The sequence below is a fragment of the Melanostigma gelatinosum genome (assembly GCF_949748355.1).
Source record: "Melanostigma gelatinosum genome assembly, chromosome: 13".
In the NCBI taxonomy this organism is placed as follows: Eukaryota; Metazoa; Chordata; class Actinopteri; order Perciformes; family Zoarcidae; genus Melanostigma; species Melanostigma gelatinosum.
The window spans coordinates 20,548,420-20,572,603 of record NC_136646.1 but is presented as its reverse complement, the minus strand read 5'-3'; the positions used below and the strand labels follow the sequence as shown (position 1 = coordinate 20,572,603).

The following is a 24,184-nucleotide window of genomic DNA, read 5'->3' as shown; positions in this document are numbered from 1 at the left end:
GTTGATGTTATCGTATGTAAACACAATGAGCTCTTGAAGGCACAGTCAGTGGCATTCGGAGGGTTTCGATCGATCATCAAAGATATGGAAGTCAGAAAAAATGTTAAGTTGTCAGAGCGACAGAGAAGAAGATACTGTAGTTAATACACAGACGTTAGTTCCAGTAGTCATAATACAGAAACCTGAAATATAAAAAACATGAACAATATACAGAAATCAACTCCGTTAAGCACAACTTATATCATACAGCATGCAGCTGCTATCATATGACATGATCACATTGATTCTGTCATACTGTTAGCATCTTTCATGACATATGTTTTCTCCCCTTTCTCTCCCTTCATCTCCCTGTCTGTCCCTCTCAGGGCTACAAGCATACAGGAACCCTGCGGAGCTCCAGCAGTCCCAGAGGGGCGAGGACGCGTTCTCCATCCCGAGGAAGGATCGGAGACAAGGAGGATCGGAGCAGGCAGAGTCGGAGACAGGGGTGAGTGGCAAACGCCGACATCTGAGAAAAAGAACCTCTCTTCCACTTTTCTAACTTTGGAATATTGTAGGTTCATCTAGGCTGGTTAAAGGGACAGTACAGATATTGTGTACTGGTGTTGTATCAGGTACTTCATTTAATTCAATTCATTTTATATTAAAGGGACCATGTACAGTATAAAACATAAATGTCACCATACAGCGTACCAGATTATAACCCTTACTCCTGTCTGCTTCTCCAAACTGGGGTTTGCTGTACTGACTATGGATAAGTACCTCATACAACGCCGCTTCAAACCCCCCCTTCAAGTACTTTTGAGACTTTCCACTGGATGTCTGCAGGTCCCAAAAGAGCCCTTAAAATGCGTTAAAGTGAATTACCTGAGTCAAGGTCTTGAAGGGTCATAAAGTTTTCGTCTAAAATATGGTTTTTTCTTTGGTCTTCAAATGTATTTTTGTCGTGCAAGCAATCATCTTCGAGTGAGAAATGGTCTTGTAGGTTTGGGTTAGCAGAAATCTCAGGCTGACTTATAAAAAGTTTTTATTATGTATTTTATTTGTATTATGTATTATTTATTTTGTTATTATTTTATACATATATATTACTTCTGACAAGGGGAATTCAATATCTGTGAGTGTACAAAGTTCATAAATGAAACCACTCAAGCACATTTTGGATGACTGGCTAAAATCCTCAAATTTCCAGTTACCTTTCTCTCATAAAAAAAATATATGTATATATTGCATTCAGTAATTTAGTCCGATACCTTTAGGGAGCTTTGAGTTTTCAACTTCAGTCTCAAATCATACGCTGCACTTCCTGCTTCCTACCACCCAGGCCTGCTCCTGCCAGCGCAGCTGCACAAACCGCAGGTCAGCGAAGACGGCTCTACAGCGCTGTCCCAGGACGAGTCTTTGTAGCTACTCGATCACACTCTGCCCAGGGAGAGCGAGAAATCAGCTTCAGTAAAGGAGACAGGGTCAAAGGTCAGTATGTGCATTTTCATGTCATGATACACAGTGTGTGTGTGTGTGTGTGTGTGCTTTTTGTCTTCCATGTGATTTTGTAGTTGGGAGTCAGTGTTTGTGAGTCTGTTTACACCTGGTAGGCTACTAATCTCCACATGAATCACACAGACAGCTTTGACATCCACACACTTGTAAAAGTTAATTGAATGCACATTCAGAAACATGCAAAGCAGCATCACAGACACTTTTTAAAAGATGTTAATGTATCACAAGGTTACATGTGCAGAACCCCTCCCTGTTTATGGCTCTGGCATATACTGTAGGTCAGGGATGTCCAAACTTTTTTCACTGAGGGCCACATACAGAAAAATATACCAAGGGCTGGGCCACTCAGGTCCGATCGCCTCACCCCTAGTGTGTTAAAGTGAGCAAAATCAATCAAATTTGGTTCTCAATGTGCTTTTGTTCAGATTTAACAGAGATGTTTGCTCACGTATGTTGAGCCGAACAGACTCATTATTCAAATAGAAGGGAGTTGAGAACAGCTCGATGTCTCTCTCAATGAGAGAAAAATATTGAAAGCCATGGCAGCTGGTGGAACATGTTCTAGGTAGGGCTGTGCCACATCCAATCAATTTCAGCAAACATCCCAGTATGATTTCATGCTAAATAAATTAAGGTGTCAAACACGTATTGCTACTTTGCAGTTAAATATTTAACATTTATTCCAACATGAAAAAAAGCAGAAAATAACACTTTGACAAACACGTCAGGACATCTTATTTACAGCTGGTAGCTTCGCATGTACTGCTTCCCTTTCCTGCTAGTCTGCTGTCTGATTGTGAGGTCAGGCTGATCTGATATCAGCACAGCAGTTTCTCCTCAAATAGATTCAGCTTGGGGCATTCTGCCCCAAGCTGAATCTATTTGAGGGCGCTGATTGGCTAAATTGTATGTCACACATTTATATCTTTAATCAGCAATTGGCTAAACTGCGTCACTGCTCTTTTGGGCAGTTTCTCCAGCGCTGCTGAGACGTGCACACGCAGAGAGGACATGCAGGAAAAGCATATATTTACCGCAGATATCATATTTCACACATATTACTGGGTGATTCCATATTTCAAAAACACAAATATTGACAATTTGTATAGTTTATTATTATTATTCATTTTATTTTGTTTGTTGTGGCTCAAGGTGGGGCCGCGCCCTATCGCCCTCTATTGACCAGCCGCCACGTAAGCACTGACTGAGTTCTGTCACGAGAGACGTTATCACGGACACGTATTTCCCCCTTTTAGCAGAAAGGTTGGCCTTTGGAAAAGCACATTTGACTTCGGACTGCGTGGGGAAGTGCGCAACATTGAAGTTGCGTAGAGTGCCCTCGTGCTCGAATTATGTTGACAGTTTTCACAACCGTGTTCATCACATCGCCGAGCTGGACTGTGTTAGCACAGAGTGCTTCTTGGTGGGTGATACGCTGCATTTGAAGAGCCTCACCTCCGCTCTCTTGCGCTCGCCTTTCATAGCTGGAGCCCTATCAGTTATAACTCCACACAGCTTGTCCCATCTTGTCAATTGCATCTGACACAGCTTCAAACATGTCCTTACCTGTTGTTGTGCTCTTTATACTCCTAAAATCAAGCAGCTCCTAAAGCAGAAATGATCGTCAAATGAACAGCTGTGCGGTGTCTGTGGCATCTGTGCTCTCATCATATGCAATGAAGTAAAAAGCAAAAGCACGAGCTTTATCTGACACTTGATGGTTTAGGTTAGCTGACAAGTCTTCGATTCGCCGCACAACTGTGTTTCTGGACACGCTGACGTTGTTGAATTCCTGCATTTATTTTTTGTGGAAAAGCTGCCTTGTTCAACACAGTATCTCCACCTAGTGGTGAAACTAAGAAGTACAATACAGTCAAGCGCAAGTTTCAAGTGTGGGCCATATTACATTATATTTTTAGAAGTTGCTGCGGGCCAATTCAAAATGGACCGCGGGCCGTACTTGGCCCGCGGGCCGTAGTTTGGACACCCCTGCTGTAGGTCCTTATACAATAAGAGCTGCTGACTCCAGCGGTTTAACAATTGAGATTTAATTGCAGTATATAAGCTAAAATCATTTATCTAACTGATCAAATATTTTCAACACAAAGGGGGATGCTGCATTAATTTAGTAATCCACTGACCACAACACCATAGCAACACTAGACTAAAACAAACACGGCCCAGTTGTACCATTGGTCTATAAAGGTATTATGGCAAACGTCTTACCGAACAAATGCCTACTTACACAGCCAGCAGACATGGGGATGCCATTTGAGCATCCCATTGACGTTTTATTTATAGCTACCTGACTAATATAAGTCCAATACTCAGTCTCCTTTTAACTGGTACAGCTTTTCTGCATTTTGGAAAACCAAAACAACAAATGTGCTAAAAGATAAAGAGTTTTTAGTACTAGTAGCAACCCTTTCACATTTATTCAAGCTTAAGTATATTGTTGAGCATTCCAACCAAAAAACTACATAAGGGTGGACTTCTATCCTACAAAGCTACTCATAAAGCCACAACCTGCCATTGTTGCACTTCGATATGTGAGCTTTTGAGGCGCTAGTAGATTTATTTAGTTACATTCGGACAGAGCCAGGCTAGGTGTTTACGCTTGGCTCAGTCATTAAGCTAAACAACTGCTGGATGTGACTTTAAATTTAACAGACCGATATGACTCCCAGCAACAAAGTGAATAAACATATTTCCCAAAATGTCAAACATTAAAAAAACAAAAATACTATTGGAAAATGTTACTCAAACCTGACAGGCTGTGCTTATTAAGGAGACAGTATCAGTCTCAGTACCCAGGCCAGATCCAAGTGTCTTTAGATGAGTTTGTAAAATGGCCATAACATGAGTGTAAGGTCTCTATATATGTTTGTCTTCAATGTCTGCAGGTATGAATATGTGTGTGTTTGTGAGTGATCCTAAGGTGTCGCCAGGTATGTATGTCTTGGTGAGTATGTAGGCGGTTTGCATGTCCGTGTGTGTCTACATTTAGTTCATTTTCTGTCTGTATAATGTTGTCTTTTTGCATCTGTTTATTTGTCATGGTGTTTGTGTTGGTGCGTGTTGTGTTGCTTCTTCCTGATACGCTGCTCTTTCCTGACCCCCCCTCTAGTGTTGAGTGTTGGCGAGGGCGGGTACTGGGAGGGAACGGTCAGGGGTCGCACAGGTTGGTTCCCCTCTGACTGTGTGGAGGAAGTGATGCTTCGAAGCCAAGACAACCGATCAGGTGATCAGCACCAGTCACACACACTCACAGGCAAACACACACACACACACACACACACACACACACACGTACACACACACACACCCACACACACACACACACACACACACACACACACAGGGCTTATTATATACCTGCTATATAATAAGCCTTGCAAATAGATTAAATGTAGCTGCAACCATGCTGACATCCCTGTGATTTTGTGTTTCAGAGAGCCGTGGAGAACGAGCCAAAAGGCTGTTCCGCCATTACACTGTGGGATCCTATGACAGCTTTGACGCTCCCAGGTAAGAGTTACTGTACTTTGCCAGTTGCCAAAACGGATGTACAGCAAACTGAAGCCAGTTTCATCCAAAACAAGCAGCCACCTGCGCAGATTCTCGAAGCAGCAGGGGCAAAAACTGGACATGGGGCTCTGCTTCAGCTCACAGAGTTAAGGGTACAGTCGGGTTCATTTAGGGTAAGGTCACTCCAGAATGGTACCAGAGGGCTATTTGAGCTGAACACGAGGGCACTTTGGGGCACTTGGGCTGACAAAAGAGGCATTTGGATGCTTCAGTGCCTGTTTGAAGTGACATTAGGACCAGAATGAAGCATGAAAGTATCCCATTATGACAAAGACACATCCTGGTTAAATGGAGGTCAAGGGAAGGGCAGCTTGACATTCAGATTATTGCTCTACTGCGGCAAAAAGGGGCTTAACGCTCGGCTAAAGAGTATGGTGTCGCTTGTCCATCCGTCCAGTGTGCAAATCAAACAGACGGCCTTTTCATTATGACCCTGCTTCTCCAATGTTTAGACACACAGCACGTGTTGAGAGGGGATTTGTTTGTACGGGAACATACTGTACACGTCTTTTCAGATAAGATGATTCATGTGGTGATTCATGTGTTCCAGCGGTGCTTTGATTTGTGTGACGCGATGTGTTGCGAGTGATTCTTGCGGGAGGATGACGATGTGTGAGGGTTCACTGCCTCAGGTCTAGAAGCTGATCCCCCCCCCTGCTTTCATACTGGAGTCATCCTCAAGGATGCACATGTTTACCAGCTGTGTTTTGACTGGCTGGTTTAGTTTAGTTTAACCTGGGCAGACAGGCAGGTCTTTGTCACGTCGGGATTTTAGAGTAAGTTTCGTCCTTTGTGTGTCTGCGTTTTGGCTTTGAGTTGCAAAGCTGCATTGTGGGGCGGCAATTTTAAGGTTAGCTGAACTTGTCGGTGATGGTGAACAATCAAACCACGCTGATGACTGAGATCTGTTGACACTTGAGGGGAAAACTCTCCTGTATTGACTCTGAGAGTGTGCCTTCTCCTCATTTACTCAGCCTAATGTATTTCCCTTTCATGCCTTGCATCTGCATCATGGCGAGCACGGCATCGCTTTGAGGCAAACTCATTTCAGTGTCCATGACTTGGACTGAGCAATGAGAGAATTATTTACATAGAAATGAAGCCATTATCAATCGCATGTAGTATTTACATGAAATCCCGCCTTTCCCTCGTTTTTTGTTCTCTTGCTCATCATCATTCTTCATCATTCAAGCCTGCTTTTTGGTCTTTTCATGTTTTCCTTTCACCTTATCTCCATCTGTAACTGTCTCTCTCATGCACATGCACACAGTATCATTTATTATTAACATGCTTTTCATCAACAGCGACATTTAATGCAAGCAACGCACTCAGCCATGCAAACTCACACACATTATGTTTTACACGCATGCTACACACACACCATGGATATTTAAAACCGTGCACTGCAGCATAGACGGAGCCCAAAACTATTTGTTTGGCCAGGCAGGCTGGCCCTCAGCCATAGGCCTACTTTCACAACCTTTATCACTACATGTAATATCTCATGTGTCCCGCCTTTAAGTCCTCCGTATTTGGCCACATCTCCCCACCATCTCTGCATCCCTCCTGTGCTTTCTATTCATCACAGTGTCGCTAACCCCCCTGTACTGTTTAATTTTCTTTCTTTCGCCCTCTCTCCCCTGTGGTGTCTCCATCTGGAGGTCAAAGAGTGAAGGGCACTCTAAAGACAGAGCAGGGCTGAAGAGAGGGATGAAGAGGTTGGATGAAGGAAGAAGGGCATTCTGTTTATAAATGGGTAAAAACAGACATATGCATTGTTTTTGTGTGCAAGCAACAGGGGGCCAAAGCAGTGTGAAGAAGGATGTCCTCTGCCATGTTTTAACTTTTTTCCATATGATGCTAATTATATTTTTATTAATTATATTTTTTATTAGGGATGGTAATGTCAGTATATATAACACAACTGTCGGATGGATTTCCATTGCCAAATATTGTACTGACATCCCAGACAATGAATCCTTATGATGTCTATGATCCCCTGACTTTTTATCTGATGATAAAAGATCAAAATAGTTATTCCTTCTTTCTAAAATGACATAGTTTTGCTTTAAGGCTTGAATCTGGTATAGTCACAATGAAATAGTTTTGAAATGGACATGACTGACTGGCTCCATTTTTTTGATAAGCCCATATTGGTCCGTCTCTAATAAACAGTCAGCTTATCTGCCACTCTCTGATCCTCGCCTTCTTATTGGCAGCTGGATATATTTGGTAGCCTGGCTTTTAAAGCACAGGACAAGCCGTGACATTAAAGCAAGGCGTGATAACCAAAACCCGGCAGTCAGTGAGATGAACTGCCTTAACTTGTAAATGCAATGTGGCAATTACATAATGACAACACAAGGTGTGAGGGATATGATGACTTAGGAACAACAGTGACAATTGACGGACAAATGGAGGACTTTTATGCACGTCTGCTACACCCCTTTCTGCAGATGTATTTTATACACCCCACATGTTTGTCTTGGTCCTACGTTGCATCTTTCTTCCCCTCTGCTCCTCCTCCTCGAACCCAGACAGGATGGCTGTATTGATGCTCCACAACTTTTCCTTCCATGGTGTAAATGTCTTCAACAGCCAAATTCAGTTCGGTGAAAATATCTTCAACCACTCAGGTCTGTTCTGTAAGCGTTTGGTTGGAGAGAAAAGTTTCTACCTTTGCTGTTTTAGCAACATTTGCAGCTAACAAAACAATTGCTGTTCTCAATAAAATAGATGAAAGCTATGAACTGATCTCATCAGATCTCTGTGTCATTGCCACAGCGCAGATGCTCCGATTAAACTCTACACAATCTGTACATGCTGCTGCTCCTCCCCCGGCACACATGAGACCCCTTTTGGGCCAACATTGAGTCAAATATGGACAAGCGAGCACACAGAGTTTGGAGGAGAGATGCAGAACACCCTGCTAAACACTGCTGTGGTGGTTAGGTGTGTCTAGTGAGACACATGCATTGCTTTTTGCTCGTGCATCGGCAACATAAAGTCTTCCTATTTGATTTTTCATATTTCTCCAACATGTAGGACTTCACTTTATCTGCCTTTATGCTGAAATTTGCAACAAGAGAAAGACAAACGCATTAAAGAGTGTGTGTTCAGCTTTGGCCATTGTATGAAAGAGATGCACACACAGTACAGGACGCATTAGGCAAACATGCAGATACACATAATCACACAATAATGTGGACCTTCTGTCAACGCTTGTTTCCTGCGCCTCCCCCTTCTCCCTCTCGCTCTCCCCCTCTCTCGCTCCCTCTCTCTCCCTCTCTCTCTCCCTCTCTCTCTCTCCCTCTCCCTCTCTTCCCCTCTCTCCCTCTCTCTTCCTCTTTCCTTCATGCCCCCTCTTTATCTCTCTCTCTCTTCACACATGCATGCACACACAAACACACACACACTGTACACAGAATCACAGTGGTATAGCCTGACATGCAGGGAGAAAAACAAAAAGGCAGAGATGTGAGAAGAGGGGACAAGAGCTGTGATCATCCTCGAATGCAGGAGGGAGACGAGAGAGAGAGATACGTAAAGAGGAAAGGAAGGAGGGAGGGAGGGCAAGTCGACTGAGGACAGCTTCGACATACATGGAAGGAGGCTCTGACTAAGAGATGATGTGAGTGGCTATTTGAGAGAATCTGTACTCTCTCTCTCTCTCTCTCTCTCTCTCTCTCTCCTTCTCCTTTTCCTCCTGCTCTTCCTCCTTCCGCCACTCACCCGCCAGCTGTTTCTCTGTCCTCTCTCCTCTTCCTGTCTGCGTCGATATGTCTCCTCCTCCCCCCCTCTTTCCTTTGCTCTACCCTCTCATTCATGCTTTGTTTACAGCAAATGTGAGGCGACTGTGTGTGTATGAGTGTGTTCATGTGTGTGTGTTTCCAGGTTGGAAAGAAAGCAAAAAAATATGGGGTGAGGTTCGTTAAGTGTGATTTAAAGGATTTGTAGAACCTGATAATACCTGTTCAATCATTTAAACTTCAAGACCAGCATATCATTTCAGCTAGGACTGTACAGCAAAGATCTCAGTCATATCCATTTTTATGAATGGGGAATCATGACAGTGATAGATGGGCAGAGTGAATACTATACATTTAAGTGCAGGAGTGATGAGAATGGATGAAGGGAAGGGGAGGATGAAGAAAGAGGAGAGAGAGAGAATTATTGGTGGTTGTTTATGAGTTGATTGTATCAATGCATGCATGTTTGGACTGTATGTGTGTTTGTGCATGAATCCCCTGCGAACAAACCCAATCACCTCTCACTCTCTCTCTCTCTAAATTATCTAATTTCTCTCTCTACTTTTCTTAAACCACCTTATTCCCCCTTATTGCTCCTCTTCTCTCTCTCTCTCTCTCCCTCTCTCTCTCTGTGTCGCAGTCACAATGAACCATCTCCATGTCTCCCTCTCCCATTCCTCCTCTCTCTCTCTGTCTTAAGTATGAAGGGGTTGGGAGAGCTCGGCCCTCTCCCTTTCCCTTCTTCCATCTCTCTCTCCTCCTCTTCTTCCTCTCCTCCTCTCTCGCGGCTCGCGCTTGCTGCTGTCTCGCTGGAAGACGAGAAGGAGAAGGAGCAGGAGAAGGAGGAGGAGGAGAGGGAGGGGAGGAAATGGCGATGGGGGCATGCGGCGAGGAGGATCTCTCCCTCTCCCTCTCCCTCTCTTCTTCCTGGCCGTCGCTCGGCCCTGTGAATAGGAGCATCTGGTTCATTTACAGGTACCTGCCATGGCTTTTCATACCCCCTACCCTCCACTCGCTGCCTCCCTCTCTCCCTCCAGGGATGGATGCATGTGGACATCATGGATGGCAGGGCAGGATCTAAAAGATAGATTGGCAGATGTTACAGTGCATGCTTACAGACGGATGTGTTTGATTCAGTGTGTCTCAATGTGAATTTGAGTGTGTGTGATGTATGTGCGTGAAGACGGACGAGAGCTGGTGCTGCACAGCCCGGTGTATGAGCAGTGCAGCCGTTCTGTGTTTCGCTGTATGAACATCTGTGTGTGTGTGTGTCGTTTTATTTCTCTCTGCTTTGAATCGCTCTCTGAACAAACGTCCTCTAGTAATGCTGCACCGACAAGTGATGCTTGCTGCTTTTACTGATGTGCAGATTGATTGCGTGTTTGTGTGCATGCATGCCTCATGTTTGTGTCTGTATGTTTGTGTGCATGGATGGTGTGTTTGCTGTTCTCCATCAAACACATAAAGGTCTGGCAGGGACATTTCTTTTCCTCTTTTGACCGGTTGATTGCATGTGTTCTTGTGTCCTGCATACTGTGTGTCGCGTATGTTTACCAGTATGTATGTGTATGTGAGAGAGAGAGAGAGAGAGAGAGAGAGAGAGAGGGAGACTGCCGACAAATTGGAAACAGTGAGGGAGTTTTAACGATGCAGCATGCATGACAAGTTCCAGCTTCTTTATGATACCTCTATGGAAGCCTGCGTGGCCAAACCAGTTTAATATCTCAGCTTTTGAATATGCAGTATGAGACTCACTGTACGCTGTGCTGGATCGTCCAGCTCAGTCGCTTGTATCTAAGACACTGATGACAATATTGGGTCACTGAGCGGCACTGTCTTTGTGTTCAGTGGTTTGATCCTCTGCAGAATGCAGTCCACAAAGGAAGCCTAAGGGGCTAAACCTGCTCTTGTCTCTAAATAAGAGAGGTCTATACTGTCCCAGTTGTCAACTTGTAAAGACAAGTTTCAAAGTTTATCACTTGGAGATTTCTCTCAAATACATTACTAAGTACAAATACCAGTGATAAACTGAGATGAGTTTAATGATACCCAAAGTTGTATTCCAAATAGTGTCAACATTTAAGTTGTGTTTTAATACCCTGTATTTACAACATGACCAGGACAGATTTAAGAACTATGGGGGCTTCTAAGGATGCACTGGTCGTGTGCAAATGTAGGCTCCATTTCTCAGCGGCACTTTGAGGAGCATTCAGTCCAGAAATGATTCAGACTTCAGAGGATCCAGTCACTTACGGCACAGCTAATGTCACTTAACGTTGATGACATCCTTGAAGACACCAACGCCTGAGTTAGTTGTCTGCGTTGGTTGGATGGGATTTGAGCGATTATTGCTATGTATGCAACCATGAGGACACACATACACACACAGATACCGTGAGTGAATGTAGCAGGAGCAGTTCAACAAAAATATGACAGATATGATCTGAAAGATCTTCCAAAGAGCAGTATTTGTAAGAAAGACACTTGCAGCTGCCAGATTTATGAATGACTTGGCTTTCACTTTGTTCTCACTGATTTCTGACTGTGCAAAAGGCTCTGAGTGCATTTGCAGTGGTCCTTAAAGTTTTCATCAGGTATATTCTGCATTTTGTGCTGCTTTTGGTGTCTCTTCTCACAGTGGTTTGTCATTCTGATAAGTTCATATTGCTGGTTTCCAGGCACTTAGCCTTCTAAGGCACTGTTTGTTTGAAGAGAACAAGAGTTATCACCGGCTTCAGTGACGGGGTGTAATAGTTCTTTGAGTGTTTGAGGCACGTCATGATGCTGTCCCTCAAATAAACTTCATATTGCAGCAGTAACCCATATTTACACTGAGACTAAGAAACATCAGTAGTCAGTTGTCGGCAAGCATGCTGAATTTCCATGGAGCGACATGTTGCTTATGTTGCCTGTGGGGACAGGGCAGACTAACTTCTATAGGGGAACGTGATGTGTATGTTTCCATTTCTTTGATTCTATTTTCCAATAGTAATGTACTTCTACTCCGTCCTACCTTAAGATTTGTCTGAACAGTGGCGGGCCGTGCATTTTATACCTGGGCCTTCACTGCTGGTCCTGCAGCTGAAATACAACCTTATAACCACATTGTGGCGCCACAGCTCATTGTTAAGGCTGTAACTATGTACGTCTTCGTATTAAACCGTTCGGTACGAGTCGTTTGATTAACGCTCGAGCATTTAGAGAATGCAAAAGCCTAAATTCAGGAAAATATAATGTTCTCAGGTGGTCTGGCTGTGGGATCCACTGTCATTCCTTAATGACAAGCCACGACCCAAAGAGATTATCATAGGATTTTACTTTCACAACTTGAAAGTTGAAGGTACTGCTCTGCAGTGTCTTTCCTCTTCTCAGCACTCTCTGTGCAACTCACTTGGTCAGAATGCTCATATTTGATTGGCTGAGCTTCATCACATGATGTGGTTCACTACCCATCAGCCTCTGCTGGCTGCTCAGTTTCGTTTCACGATAGTCACGTGCTCGCCCACTGACCAATCACAGCACACTCTGCACCTAGCGGGAAAGCTACAGATGAACACTGAGCTGCACGTAATGCTGACGTCATTATAGGCCGGCTAGCAGCCGCTGACACGTCAAAGAATACGCCCAACATGTCAAACTAAAGATGTCATTGGTTGAACACTATGACAATCAACAATATCGTCCCCATTCACTTTAATCTGCAGTGGCTGCAGGTGAGAGTCTGCAGGCCTCTGGCTCTGTTCTTACCTAGAGACACAGAGGTGAGATCTGATTGGATAAAAGCTCTACTTAAAACAAGCTGCACTGGAAGCAGAGCAACTGATGAAGACAGTAGCTGTGCAATGAGAAAATAAGATAATGGGAAAAATATTTTTATAAATTATAATACATGTAGTGTATTTAAGAAAAAATATTAAATTATAAAATATATATATATATATATATATATATATATATATATATATATATATATATATATATATATATATATATATATATATATATATATATATATATATATATATATATATATATATATATATATATATATATATATATATATATATATATATATATATATATATATATATATATATATATATATATATATATATATATATAAAAAATATATATATAGCTTTGTGATTCTGTTTAGGCCGGCAGAGAAGGCCTTGCAGGCCCTGACGGCCCGCCACTGTGTCTGAATGTGTTTGTACGTACAGTATGTGCTCATGTATTCACTCGGTCCCTCAGAGCGTTTGAGGTCTTGGCTGGGCAACAGAGATGGACAGAAGAGAACAAGAACTACAAAGAGACAGAGCCTTGGCAGACACAGAGAGGCTGTCACAGCCTGTGGAGAGAATCACACACTCAAAAGACTGAATAAAAAAGATCATGAGAGGAAAATGTGATTAGAAAAAGATGAGTAGAAGTTTGAAGAGCAAGGGAGGGAAGCCAGTATAAAGAGAGGTATGGAGTAGGCGGGGCCATCAGGATGGAAAAATGCCAGTGAAGAGAAAAATAAAGAGGGATAAACAGATGGAGTGGGCTGGTACTATTTCCACAATGCATTGTATTTTATAAGATTTCTTTATTTTTTTATGTAAAATCTTGATCTAGAAAGTAACGTCCATCTATAGTTTTTGAATAAATGTTGTTAAAGCTGTGTAAAAAGTATAAAAGTAACAGAAAGTACACTACAGGCTCCACCTGTGAGCATGCAACCCCTGTTCTCTGCTGTCAGTGACTGCTAGCGTACCATCTCATGGCTTGACTCTGGGGAGGACCTGCCCTACTCTAGCAAGTTTCCCAGTGTCCAGATTAAGCTGTTGCTGAGGCAATAAGCAGCGCCATCATACTGTATACAGCATCTCTTCTTCACTAAGGTTTTCTGTCTTTCATTTCTGCCGTGTTATATCTCTCTCTCCCTCTCTCTCTCTCTCTCTCTCTCTCTCTCTCTCTCTCCCCTTTGCTAGTGACTATATAATCAAGGAGAAGTCAGTACTGCTGCAGAAAAAAGACAGCGAGGGTTTCGGCTTTGTGTTGAGAGGGGCCAAAGGTAAGAAATGTGAAATATTCACAAACATCCTGCCTTGCAATCACACTCACTGATTTAGATATGGTGGTTCAAATCATACTTTATCACATTCATAATACATTCTTATATGTTCATGGTGTCTCCAGCTCAGACTCCTATCGAGGAGTTCACCCCAACCCCAGCCTTCCCTGCCCTGCAGTACCTGGAGTCAGTGGACGAGGGAGGCGTCGCCTGGAGAGCCGGTCTCAGGATGGGGGATTTCCTGATAGAGGTGCTGCCATGATTTACCACTGCATTATGGGTTGGAATATAAATTACTGACAGATTCTATAGAGTTCTCTGAACCTATACAGAACTATAAAGCAAATGTGTACAGTCCTCTAAATGGGGGATTTGGGAGAGGAAATGCATCTTCATCTGTGTTTCTGTTCAGAATGGTTTATTTTTTGTCCCATAGTCCAAGACCTTACTTTCCCCCAAAGTTAATTGAAAGGTGTTCGTAGGTTTTTGAGATACAAAATTCTAACAGCCTGTAAAAACTATATATATATATATAAATGTGATATTTTATTTATGTATATTTAACAGTCTGTTACAGGCATATTTAGAACTAAAATGTAATTGATGAAAGATGGTATTCTTCGTCCCTCACTGTCTCTTTGTCTTTACCAGGTCAATGGTCAGAACGTGGTGAAGGTTGGTCACCGACAGGTCGTCAACATGATCCGGCAAGGTGGCAACAGCCTCATGGTAAAGGTTGTCATGGTTACCCGCAACCCCGACATGGAGGAGGGTTCAAGGAAGAAAAGTAAGAGTCTATCGACTGCACCCTGGGGTGCTACCGTAGGTGAATGCTGGTGGTACCTGACCCTTGTTCTTGGACAGCTTGACTGACCATGGCTGCCTTTTTGCCTTTTTTTCTGCCAGTCCCCCAGCAGAGTAAGAGGCTGAGCACTCCGGCTATCGCGCTAAGATCCAAATCCATGACTTCAGAACTGGAGGAGATGGGTAAGACATTGGCATGGATAAACTTTTGGGGGTGAAAAGAGAAGGATTTCAAAGGATGAATAGACAGACAGGGAGATGTAGACAAATAAAGAGAGTGGCTTAAAGCTGAAGAGGGGGCGAAAAAACAGTTACTGGGATAAATAGATTGAGGTGATGAGGGATGATGGAAACAGTGTGAAACCAGAGTGTTAGGAGTCGCTATAGATGCTGAAATTGTGAAGGGGATTTGAGCTAGGTCTAAATTTAGACAGAAAAAAAGTAAAGTTGGTGAGTGAAAAGACAGGGGAAGAAAAAGAAAATTGGCTTCCGCTCGGGATGACGGTCTCAATGCATTTCACTGTTCTTTCAGAGGTTCCACACTGTCACTTCCAGCACCCCCACTACAGGTAACCCCACCCAGAAAAAGTGTCCGCTATCCACCCTGTGATCCCTCTCTCACTGCCCGCATCTCTTACCTCTTATCGCCCTGCACCCCCCCACTGCTCCCTGGCCCGCCCACAGCTTTAACCCCAGCGCCCACAGAGCAGTCTACCAGCCCCTCTGCTCAACACACACACACGCACACACACACACACGCACACACACACACACACACACACACACACACTCAGCAAGTATTTGTTGTCAAGGCAGCACTGCAGGTGAATGAGCATCACCTGAGAAGAGTTTTTCCGGGTGCCACAAACATCATAGATAATGAAGTATTTGTGAGCAAGTTGCAAAATATGTCCTTGATATCTTTGGATGAAATCACACCCAGGATGAAAATGATTGAGATGAGTAATTATTGAGAAAAAAAAAGCAACTTTGTTCCAGGTCTTGTTGCTATGGTAACACATTATTCTTATGCCGTCTCTATTTGAGGCAAACATAGTGGGAGGAGAGTGCACGGGGAGGGTCAACACCCCCATTTGCAGATCGGAATGTTGGCCAGTGGTTTGGAGAGTGCTGCAGGAATGATTCCTTAACACCTGGAAATGAGTCAGCATTTTTTGCGCTTCCGGTCCCTCGTCTCAAAGTCAATGGTCGCTTTGAATGGGTTTTTGGTGAGAATCCTGAAATAAGGTCCGTAGTTTAAACAAGCTGAATAGATTTTAACGTTTTGTTCTATGATATAAAATACATCAGTAGCTACCCCACTCGAAATATTTTTGCTTTTACGTGTCTTAAAAAAGGCATTTGCTAACTAGTGGATAAATGACTCTACTGAACATTATCACGCCAACTAGTCGGCCCTTACAGCCTCGTTGTTGCGATTATGCGACCGTAGTGTAGTTGTTTAATTGCCCAAAATCATTAAAGTGGCGTTTATTTGTAACGATTTTCTTGCTGAAGAAGTTAGTTTATTTTCTGCAATCATCCACAGTGAGATGCTAACTTTCGGGGTTGGGATTCAAAGATGCATCACCTCTTCAGCACTCTGTTGGTGACTGGATTATATGTTCGATATGTTTATGGTGCCGTCACTGCTGTCTGGTTCTGAATGAAGGCTGATGACATCTGGACCTCCTGGACAGGAAGGGGATCTGCAGGGCTTTCTTAGCTGGTCTCAGATCTGTTTTCAGTACTTTCGCTTAAAATCAATAACTTAAACTCGCCCAGACCGGTAAACAGCAGCAACTACCACGAGTCCTGCCCTGCTGCTGCTGTAAGTCAGGTTCTGACTAAAATGTATCCAGATTGAAGGAATCAGCCCTTTGCTTTACTCCTCCCCCCACTTGCCTCCTCTCTGTGGTGTTACCTCACCTGACCAGCACAAAGCATGAGCGCCCAGTCTCAAACAAAGGTGCCAGTTTCCTGAACCCATAACTCACTTCCCTTCCACCATTAGCGCTCATACACTATTATCTAACCACTAGCACTGAATGTATGCAGTGGTACTGTATTAAGTATCTCAGTGCATAGAGTATCACTCCAACAGACCTAAAGGTGCTACAAATGAAACCATTTTACATTTTACAAATCGTGATTGCTTTATGGTAAAAGGCAAAAGGCCATGATTTCAGAGAGACTGTGTTCAATGTTGCTGTTTTAAATGGTGTAGACTAGCCTCATCATCATCACACTAAAGTATTGAAATGAACTGAAGTGATATACACATGCCTAGTAGGGGTGTAACGCGTATTCGTATTGAACCGTTCGGTACGAGGCTCACGGTTCGGTACGCATGACGAACCGAATACGTTTGAATAAAAAAGAAAAAAATATATATATATTTTTTAAAACCTTTATTTAACCAGGTAGTCCCATTGAGATCAAAAATCTCTTTTGCAAGATGTAAGTAACAATACAAGATGTAAGCAAGATGTAAGTAACAATACAACATAACATTCAGGAGCAGTTTGTTTTTTATGCTTATGTGTTGCTAAGAAGACACCCCAGAAGATGGGTCACTCAGGTATAGTTCCATCATTGTTCAAAGTCAAAGAATAACTTTATGATGTTAGTTGTAATGAATAAATATATTTTAAAATAAAGTACATTTCTCTGGCATTCATAGTTTTCTACTGTACCGAAACGTACCGAACCGTGGCTCCACTGTATCGTACCGAACCCAACCGTGAATTTTGTGAACCGTTACACCCCTAATGCCTAGGGTTGAGGTCATTGAGAAACAGTGTCACCATTACATAGATTGTGCACCAGATAGCATTTTCTAAGTTGATTGATATGTCCCACTTAGTGCATGTATCTTGGTCAAAATTACAGAAAATCTGTATCAATATTGTCTGGTTATATAATGTGTTTTATTCTAAACAAAATGACTATTGGCTGATATAAAATCTGATTTATAAAATGTCGGTATCAGTTAGCTGTACGTTTAAATGAAAGAGTCAGTTTGACTCGACATAAAGTGCATTCATCAATAAGTATCCCAAGTTCCTTGAGATGTGGGTTTTTAATTTGCAATCGCACACCTTATAATAACTTGGGTCCTCTTTGCTTTGGCCTTCTTGTGGATCAAGGTGAGAGGAGCAGAGTGTGTGATGAAGCCATGTCAGCCCTACCATATGCTGATTCTAATTCATTAGAATTCATTTAGCTGTGACGCCTATTGAACTATCTCACCTCTGTGATTGGTGCAGTGTCCCAGTTCCCCTAAAAGTCATGCTGCAAGATAACAAGGACATTACAATGGAAACAATCCTGCAGTGAACTCGAGAATGGTGGTTTTACAGACAATAATTTCACGCAAGTGCTGTTTACATGTTTGGACACGCATTTTGACAAAACTATGGCTTCATTTTGAAAACGTTTGTGGAGTGCAGTGCAGTTGGAAATAAATTAAGACAAGTTCAGAACTATTTCATGCTTGATTTAACCATTGGCAAAACATTTAATTTAAACATTCTGACAACAGCTTGAGTATAAGTATTGCAGATAACCCTATTCCTATTCAGTCCACACACAGGCTCACCCACACCAGTGGATGCAAACACTACAGGGTCACCTTTAATTGTTCCTCTAAACTCCCCTGTAGACTCGTTCCTTTACTGTTTACCGGTTTAACCACTGACTCTGTCTTTCTTTTTGTCTCCTTTTTCCCCACTTCACCGCTGGCTGCATCTTAACTGTTTAACAGTGGAGAGAGGTGGGAGTCAGCTTCAGACTAATTCCACATTTGTGTGTTTGTTTTCAAGTGTGTTAGAGAGAGTAACAGCAAGCAGCATACTGTGTGTGTGTGTGTGTGTGTGCAGCATTTTTACTGTAACATAAGTGCGCATGCATCAGCTGTCTTAAAGTGTGGGTGTGATGTACGTTCTTGAATATTCTCCTTTTGTCCTCCTTCCAGCTGCTACCCCTTGGAAAAAGAAATCAGGTATGCTCTGGTACACTCTCGCTCAAGGCATTGTGTTAATGTCTCTCCAAAATGACTTGGCACTCACCGCTCAGTCACTTATTCTGAGTTTCTTTTCTTTTAGAATTTGAATCCTCACAAGTTACAGAGAAGAAGAGGACAGTCTATCAGATGGCTTTGAGTAAGGGAGCTCATGTTTGTCAGTGGATGTTTCCTCAATCTCTTTCTCTCTTTCTTATCCACGTTCATCAAATGTGCCCCTTTCCCCTTTTTTCCTTAATTTTGTCACTGTCCATTTTTCTGTTTCATTGCCGTGTGTCCCTTTCTTTTCCTCTCGCTCTGTCTTTTCTTCTCTCAGATAAACTAGATGAAATTCTTGCAGCAGCTCAGCAGACAATCAGCACCAATGAGGCACCAGGGACACGGGGACAGGGGCCAAAAAGAGACAGAGGACGGAGTTTCTATGGCAATGAGGTGTGTATCGTGAAACATACTACCACTATGTGTCCTGAGATATGTGTGTGCTCCTGTGTTCGATTTCTCCGCACATACCTACATCAAAAAGTTAAAGATCCCCATTTACTGAGACCCATAGATTTGCATATACATACACGTAAGCCAGGTATTATCACCTGGCCTGTATGAACAACACATGAACCAACGTTAGGTCAACACAAGAGACATTTTTCTCATTTATGTTGAGCAGAATGTGTTGTACAAAGATTTGTAATATGCTGTTATATATATATATAGCAGTATATTATGTTTCATTTAAAGTCATAGAATGTTGCTAAGTGAACAACGACAGTGAATAAGTCAGTTTAAACAAATAGACACATTGGCAAACAAGAAAAGTCTTCTATTCTTGAGTCATTAAAGCCTTCATTAAAGGACTTCACCCCAAAATTACCACTTGTATATAATTATTAATTATAAAATTCTTGATAAATTGAATAAATAAATGGGGGCTGCGTTTAAAAAACACAAAACGATATAAAAGCATTTGCTTAACCCTCATATAACTCGTGCAGTATAATCCAAGTCTCATTTTTCCAGTCGTAAAAAACGAAACCCGACTATTTAAAACACTTTTGCTTGCACAGGCGCGCTACTGATCCATGTGAGTAGTGTTTATGCGTTGAAGGGTTTTAATTAGTACGGTTTTGGCTTTAGATAAATGAGTGTTGGCTTATAATGCAGAAGTTTTGTGTAAGCGTTTTTAAATATAGTTTGGCTGTTGTTAAACACAGCCCCACATTTACAGCAAACTCAGCAGCTCTACGTCACTTTAGTGTATTATTTTTGCTGTCCGGCCCCCACACGTACTGCACGATTGAGTCTCACGGCACTCTCCACTTTCTTCCAAATGCTCCTTTTTGGCCTTTCAGCCAAACTATGGGGATCAGTCCGGGATGGGGATGCTGTCGTCTGGGTTGGGCCTCGGCCATGACCGTGGCCAGTACATCTCAGGTCACGGCCCAAAGCACGGTATGCGGCGGCAGAAATCCATCGGTGAGGCTGTCTGTTTTTTCTGTCTGCCCCTCCTTTGGCCTGTCTGTCTGTCCTCTGGACCAGAAGAGGTCCACACTGTGCTGACCTGTTTGTCTGTGGCCAACAATGTCTTGTCGCTCACGAAAAATGTGCACACTTTGTATCTGTAGCTGATCGTATGTTTACACTCAGCTGTTACTATAACATACTATACATACTATAACTGTACATTAAAATAAATGTTTGTTTGTCTTATACTCACCCGACTACTATCTGTTTTTTACAGTAGTGCCACTAATCAGTTTTATTCTGATTGATTATTTTCTGGTTTGTTGCTCACTAAAGCTTTGCTAACTCTTGTCCTGAAATAGTAATGTGCTCTCTGGTGACCAACAAAACAAATGCTGCGTGATGCTGCCCAGTTGCTACGTGTTTGTGAAATACAATACATAGCACGAACTAACTTACCGACTAACAGACAGGAATTGAGGACAGACTCGCTGGCAGGTAGACGGGCAGTCAGATTTAGACAGACACTCTCATAGATTACCCTCAGCTTTCACTTTTTCTGGCTCCATTTCCTCTCTACTCTTATTTGCCGAAAAACCTTTCTTCTTCTCTTCTTCATCAGCCTCTCTTACTCTCTCTCTACACCATCTGTAAGACCTGTAAATCCCTATTTCATCCTAATTTTTTTTTCTCCATTTGTAAATGCTGTACTGCAGGGGTGACTGAGGAGGAGAGGCAGTACCTTCATCCTCCAGCCGTGAAGTTTGCTCGCAGTCTGTCAGTGCCTGGCCCAGACGACATCCCTCCTCCTCCCACCACAGCTCCACCAGAGCCTCCATTCTCCTCCGCTCCGCCACTAGGTTGGAGAGCAAAGTCATCCCAGCAGCCTGTCTCCGTGTCCCAGTCCACATCCACATCTGCCCACTACCAGCCCTACTCCCAGTCAGTGCATTTCACTCATGGGGGCAGGGAAAGGGCAGGTGGGTCCAGCACTGGCCCCAGTGGTGGAGCGGTGGACCACCCACCCTCCTACGGACACACAGCTGGCCACACTGCTCAAAGCAGGACTGCTTCGCGAAAAGTTGCCTATTCTGGGGAGCCTGTTGGAGCTGGCACAGGGGCTGGAGGAGGGGCCAAGACAGCAGGTCTTAGGAGAGGCTACACCACCGCTATCCCCCCATCCAGCATTGCCACTGTAATGCCCCAGCAACAACAGACTACCCAAAGCCAACCCCAGCGCACAGACCGCAGTGCAGCTGGGGCTGGAGCAGGTGGTACCAAAGGAGGGGCCCGGAGAGGTAAGGGACCCCTGATGAAACAATCCAAGGTAGAGGACCTACGCATCAGCCAGGGGACCCTGGGGGGCAAAGGCTCAGTGGAGAAAAGCTCCATCGCCATCCCCACCATTATTGTCAAGGCCCCTTCAACCAGCAGCAGTGGACGCAGCAGCCAGGGCAGCAGTGTGGAGGCCGACGCTCCTGCATCAGGAGAGACTGATGAAGCCAAAACACCACGCGGTCCTCCTCCCGCCACTCCTGCTCCACAGCCCCCTGCCCCGCCTTCCATCCCAGCACCGCCGCCTCCATCCTTGCCTTCTATGCGAGCCCAGGCTAATCTGGACTTTACCAGCCAGTTCGGAGCTGCCATTGTTGGTGCAGCTCGCCGAGACAGGGAACGGTTGCATGACGCTCGCAGAAAGAGTGCTTCCTTGTTCATGTCTGCTGAGGAGGATGTGAGTCTAGGGGGAGTGGGTGATGGAATATCAAGAACTCAAGTGTCACAGCAACAGCTTAGCACACAGGCTGAAAGTTCAGCAACACGGCTGCGCCCGTCTAAGTCTATTGACGAGGGCATGTTCTCTGGGGACAGTTTTATCCATCACACCCGCAGTATGCCTCCTGCCTTTGGTCTTCCTGAGTACTCCTCACCTGCCCTGGACTATCAGCCTAAGTCTGTGCCTACTGACATGTACACAGCAGCAGGCAGGCAGCCAGCGCCCTCCAGTACTACCACCTTCATTCACCCTCTAACAGGAAAGGCCCTTGACCCCACATCGCCACTAGGCCTCGCCCTGGCTGCTAGAGAGCGTGCTCTGAGGGATGACAGTAGGTTAAAGAGGGGAACAGAACACTACTTCACCCGCCAGATGTCGAGTGTGGTGTTTCCTTCATCTACTGTCAACTCTCAGCCAGTGTCATCCACCGCCCAGTCCTCCAGCTCCTCTTACCTGGTCACCTCGTCTTCTCTGGCTGCTACCACAGCCACTGTTGGCCGCCCACCCTCGCCCAGAATCCTGAGAGGAGTCGGGAGTGTGTGGAGTGAGGAAGGCGGTGGAGGAGAGAGAGAGCGTGAAGGAGGAGGGGCTCGGGAGGGGCTTAGGGTTCGCTTCTCTGAGGACAAAACGGTCCACACGCACCAATACCAGCCTCAGCCGTATCAACCAACCTACAAGGAGCGGGAGAGGTCGAGGGAGAGGGAGAGGGACCTGTCGAGAGAGAGGGACAAAGAGAGAGAGGGTTACATGAGGAGGGCAGAGCAAGCTGCTGATAGCTCTGCTCACCAGGGGTCCCACCCTCAGCAGCCGGGGAGACCCTCTTTTCTCAGGATGGAAAGTCAAGCTGATGCCTATATCTTGTCCCTCACCCCTCCCTCACCTCCACCTGCCAGTACTCACCAGACAGCGAACACTACTGGGAGCACTGGGACTGGCCTGATGGTCCTTCCTCCCCCTGCCCCCTCAATTGATGCGGACGATGAGTTTGTCTTCGCAGACCCTCTCCCACCTCCATTACAGTTTGCCAACAGCTTCGACAGGGGAATTGGGGGATTATCAGGGTACTCACAACACGGGATGCGCCCAAACAGCCTGACCTCCCGCCAACAGCAGGTCCCACCCCCTCCACCTCCACCTCCTCCACCACCACCCCCTCCACCCCCCATAAAAGAACCATTTGTAAGTGGGTTTCCTGCTCATACACCCCTGCCTTCTCCTCAGGCAGGGGACTCCACTGCCTCCAGCCTCACGTCTTACGACAGTGAGGTGGCTAACCTTACTCAGTCTGCTCCCTCCCCCTCCCAAACGTCACCCAACCCCCCGCCCCCTCACTCGCCCTCTACCCTGCAGCCCACCTCGATAACGGGACCGCCGCCTCCCCCGCCAGTCTCACCACCACCTCCTCCCGGATCCTATCACAGACCCTTCTCCATGTCCCATCCCCACCATCTTTACAACAGCTCACATACTCCTGGGCGCTCTTCCCCCACGCCTCCCCCACACACAGTCGCACCTCCCCTGGGCTACCGTGGTCCCCCAACACCCTCCTCCACTGCTGCCACCACAACAAGCACCTCCACTCAGCTCTACCAGGAGCGCACACACACCGCACATACAACATCCTCCACCGCTATCACGGGCAGTCGCTGGACAGGGGAGCACCACCGCCCTCACCTCGCTACCAAGAAAGGAGAGTCCCAGGAGACGGTGGTGGACTCTGGGATTGAAGAGCTAGACAGCCGCAGCAGCAGTGACCACCACCTAGACAGCATCCTGGCCAGTGTCCGGGCAGACAGGCTGGACCGAGGGGAGAGAGGACGGATAGGAGGAGGAGGCGGGACAGGGGAATCAGAAAGGGGAGGAGATTTTCTGGAGTCTTACATGAGCTACCTGGACGGACAAACTTTTGAGATGCAGAATGCCACAGGAGCAGCCTCCACCTACCCAAAAATAAACAGGTTCAGAGAGGGAGGTCGCACCAGTGATCTACACAGACAGACCAGCACCGCTCCTGCATCCTTTCACTCCCACAGACGAAGGGACGAGCAGGAAGAGGACGAGGAGGGAGGGGACGAAAGCAGCCGCGAAGGGTATGGCGTGAGGGACATGCAGAATTTGGGCCGTCCTATTTCACCATACCTTGATCGCCCTCGTACTCCTGAGATGAAGCCTCTCTGGGGCAAGGGGCAGATGGCGGGTGACCAGTCCGCGGCACTTTTAGAGGGGAG

General features: G+C 44.9%; 1 protein-coding gene across 1 annotated transcript in view; it reads left to right on the top strand.

Annotated features, from left to right (window-relative positions):
• The window catches only part of shank1 (SH3 and multiple ankyrin repeat domains 1), a gene marked incomplete at its 5' end in the record, with an annotated part of 45,955 nt that overhangs the window by 18,990 nt on the left and 2,781 nt on the right, over window positions 1-24,184 (top strand). The window contains 13 exons of the mRNA XM_079280999.1: window positions 366-487; window positions 1,325-1,473; window positions 4,628-4,741; window positions 4,953-5,028; window positions 13,814-13,896; window positions 14,022-14,146; window positions 14,548-14,683; window positions 14,803-14,883; window positions 18,677-18,703; window positions 18,807-18,863; window positions 19,041-19,156; window positions 20,071-20,194; window positions 20,899-24,184. The exon at window positions 20,899-24,184 is cut by the window's right edge and continues 117 nt beyond it. Coding sequence (XP_079137125.1) covers window positions 366-487; window positions 1,325-1,473; window positions 4,628-4,741; window positions 4,953-5,028; window positions 13,814-13,896; window positions 14,022-14,146; window positions 14,548-14,683; window positions 14,803-14,883; window positions 18,677-18,703; window positions 18,807-18,863; window positions 19,041-19,156; window positions 20,071-20,194; window positions 20,899-24,184 — 4,496 coding nt within the window. The remainder of the gene's footprint in view (window positions 1-365; window positions 488-1,324; window positions 1,474-4,627; window positions 4,742-4,952; window positions 5,029-13,813; window positions 13,897-14,021; window positions 14,147-14,547; window positions 14,684-14,802; window positions 14,884-18,676; window positions 18,704-18,806; window positions 18,864-19,040; window positions 19,157-20,070; window positions 20,195-20,898) is intronic.